This window comes from Sorex araneus, chromosome 2 (genome assembly GCF_027595985.1).
Source record: "Sorex araneus isolate mSorAra2 chromosome 2, mSorAra2.pri, whole genome shotgun sequence".
NCBI lineage: Eukaryota > Metazoa > Chordata > Mammalia > Eulipotyphla > Soricidae > Sorex > Sorex araneus.
This window is the reverse complement of record NC_073303.1, coordinates 4,923,995-4,927,642: the sequence shown is the minus strand read 5'-3', so window position 1 is coordinate 4,927,642 and position 3,648 is coordinate 4,923,995. Positions and strand designations below refer to the sequence as shown.

Here is a 3,648-nt window from a genome sequence, read left to right as displayed (position 1 = left end):
TTACAGATAAACAAAGAAATGGGAGGGACTAAGGAGCACCTTAATGGGTGTGACAGGGATAAACTTAGGCTCCTTATGGCAAGGGGGGAAAAGACAAAGCAATATCATCCTACAGGTCAGGAAGATTGCTTCATAGTTGGAAGCCTGCCTTATGAGCAGGCAGGGAGAGGACACTAAGGATCACTAAGAAAATGATGGTTGGAGGAATCGGTTGGGATGGGAGTTGTGTGTTAAAAGTAGATAAAGTAACAAACAAGATCACCTCTCAGTATCTGCACTGCAAACCATAATGCCCAAAAGTAGAGAGAGAATATAGGAAATATTGTCTACCATGGAGGCAGTGGGAGGGTGGGAAAGGTGGGGATATACTGGGAATATTGGTAATGGGGAATGTGCACAGGTGGAGGAATGGGTGTTTGATCATTGTGTGATTATAACTCAGACATAAAAACCTGTAACTATAAATCAATGTGAATCAATAAAATAAAAGAAACTGCTATCTCTGAGAATCTCACTGATTATTCCTTAAAACATCCCTTCCTCATGAGTGGCAAAGTGATCCACTACATCTGATATGGAAAATTAAGGGAAATCATGAGGCTATACAAAGGTGGCATTAATGTATGTGAACTAAAGCCCAAAGAAATGGGAAGGCATTAATGGAGCTCCAAAGACCAATAAATACTGATTGTCAGGGGTTTTAATCAGTTTGTAAACATCATGTAATATCTGAGAGAAGAGCAGAATATTCTTAAAATAAACAAATCTCATATGCACATTTTTACATATTTAACAAACAAATCATGACTCAGTAACCTGACTGGTTTTAAACTAACAAAATCTCATTTATACTACTCTCATAATTCAACGACGGAAACTTAATCTGTTATATTTACACGTTTAGTATAGGTACTTTTGATAATTTAATATCCAAGAGTATATAAACTCAACGTTCCCCTTCACATGTCCAGTATAATAATTTTTTATTTACTGAAATTTCCTGATAGGTTATGTCAAGATTGTCCATAGAATTTGAAATTCTCTCCTAACAGAGAATACATAAATGTCATCAACACAGATATGCTTTATTCCTCTTAAAAACCTTTCTAGCAGCAGACTTAAAGGCTTTATTTCTCAGGCTGTAGATGATTGGATTGAATGTTGGTGGAACTACTGTATACATAATAGTGAGCAGAATGTCTGACACAGTTGGAGAGTTCGAGTGAGATTTTAAGTAGTCAAAGGCAGCTGTAGAAAGAAACAATATGACGACAGCGAGGTGGGGGAGGCAAGTGGAAAAGGCCTTAGCTCTGCCCTCAGCAGATGGCATCCTCAGCACAGAAGAGAATATCCTCATGTAGGAGAATCCAATAAAGATAAGACAAAGAAATGCCACGAAAGCCAGGAAGGCAGTGACACCGATCTCATTGATATAGTCATTAGAGCAGGAGAGTTTCAGGATCTGGGGAACATCACAGAAGAACTGGTGAATGATGCGGGGACCACAGAAGCGGATGGAGAAAGTAGCTGCCGTATGCATGGCTGCAGAGATGACCCCACTGACCCAGACGCCGGCGACCCCATGGACACAGGTTCTGACGTTCATGATGACGTCATAGTGCAGGGGCAGACAGATGGCCACGTAGCGGTCATAGGACATCAACGTGAGTATGGCCATCTCAGCATCCGCACAGATGTTGAAAGCAAAGCACTGAAAAACGCATTCCCAGAAGGAAATGTCTCCTCTGTACAAGAAAGAGTTGTAAAGGTATCTGGGCACAGTCACAGAAATATAGCAAAGATCCAGAAAGGAGAGATGCCTCAGGAAGAAATACATGGGGGACCGGAGACTGTCATCCAGGGACGTGGTGGTGATGATGAGCATGTTGCCAGCTAAAGCCAACAAGTAGAGAAGGAGGAACAGAGAAGCACAGAATATTTCTAGCTCAGGCTTGGCAGAAAACCCCAAGAGGAGAAACCCACTGGTCGTGAAATTAGCCATAGTCCATTAACTTCTTAAGGATGTTGGTTGCAAATCATAGGCCCTGCATGGATGCAGTATGCCCAAATTCTCTAGAGTTGCAAAACAATGACAAATTATACAAACAAATAAATTAATATCTAACTATAAATCTATTTCTTCATAAATATTAAAATGTTAAATATTTGATAGTGTCTGACAAATAATGATGTAAAAGTAACAATTGTATTTCAGTAACCATCAATTAACAAAATGCTATCAATTAATATGCTATATATTTCTTAGTTAAAATGGCTAAAGGAAATCTTTGAAATATATTCTGAAATATAAAATTATATATCCAATTACTATAGCTTACATAAATGGTTTTTATTAAATCAAAAAACAAGAGAAGTATGAAGTTCTTAAGTAATTTTGTGCACAACATATTAAGCCTTTTTTACATAATATGCTCATATCATTCGACAAATATTTGATCAGGAAAGTAATCTAAAATATATTATATCCTGTCAAGTTTGTGCATATATTTTGAAAAAGTTCAGAATATTTAATAGAAGAAAATTAGTCGATAAAGTAAAATAAGTTAGTTTACATATAAATATCATTTCCACGTAATTAGTAAGGAATTCTTATTTAAGAAATTTGTTCAGAGTCCTGGATGTTTCACAGTGCCAGAGTACTGAGGTACTAACCCATGAGTGAGGCCATGAGTTCAATTCTATGCACTGGCAAAAGAAAAAAGGGAAAAATGTATCTCATAATGATTTACTTTTTTTATTAAATCTCTGTGAGATAGACCCTTACAAAGCTGCTCATGATTAGGTTTCAGTCATACAGTGTTCTAACACCCATCCCTCCACAGTGCACATCTCCCAGCACCTGCGTCCCCAGTTTCCCTCCCATCACCTGCTCTCCCCTCTTTTCCGTCTCTCCCCTCTCTCTCTCATCCTGTCTCTCTCCCCCTATCTCCCTCGTCTCTATCTTCTTTTGTATTAGTGCAGTAGTAAAAACAGACAAATCCTGAAATTAAATTGACAGAAACTTTTAGGCTGCTTGAAAGTGATGATTATATGTAGCCAAGGATATAAAATGCATGAATTGATAGAAAGGAAACAGACACTAAAAAATTAGAAGGAAAAAAGAACATAGCAGGCAATTAGATCTCTGTAGAGAGTATATGTATGATTATGTTTATGCTGAGTAATAAACTTTCACCCTAAATCAAAAGTCATGTAGCACTGTAGTCCCTTTGTTCATTGATTTGCTGAGCGGGCACCATTAACTTCTCCATTGGAAGACTTGTTGTTACTGTTTTTGGCAGATAGAATATGCCACAAGTAGCTTGCCTGGCTCTGTAGAGAGGGCGGGATACTCTTGGTAGCTTACCGGGCTCTTCAGGAAGGACAGAGGAATCGAACCTGGGTTGGCCGAGTGCAAGGCAAACACACTACCTGCTGTGCTATCATTGCAGTCCATAATTAAAAATGACATAGGGTAAATCAGGAGCAAGGTCTTTTAGCCAATCTTCCACACCACTTGGGCCTGTGACTACCCATCACCTTAACATTGTTAGAAAACAGCTGTGAGTATGGAGAAGCCCAGGACCTCTGCTAGGTTGTGCTGTCGTGTTCTCCTGAATCGAGTCTGCACGAAACCTGTAGACTCGC

At 38.9% G+C, this 3,648-nt stretch overlaps 1 protein-coding gene across 1 annotated transcript; it reads right to left on the bottom strand.

Moving 5' to 3' along the window:
• Positions 1 to 1,069: 1,069 nt before the first annotated feature.
• Positions 1,070 to 2,002, bottom strand: LOC101545461 (olfactory receptor 14J1-like). The gene has a single exon (XM_055128411.1). The coding sequence runs from the start codon at positions 2,000 to 2,002 to the stop codon at positions 1,070 to 1,072; it is 933 nt and encodes a 310-aa protein (XP_054984386.1).
• Positions 2,003 to 3,648: the final 1,646 nt, after the last annotated feature.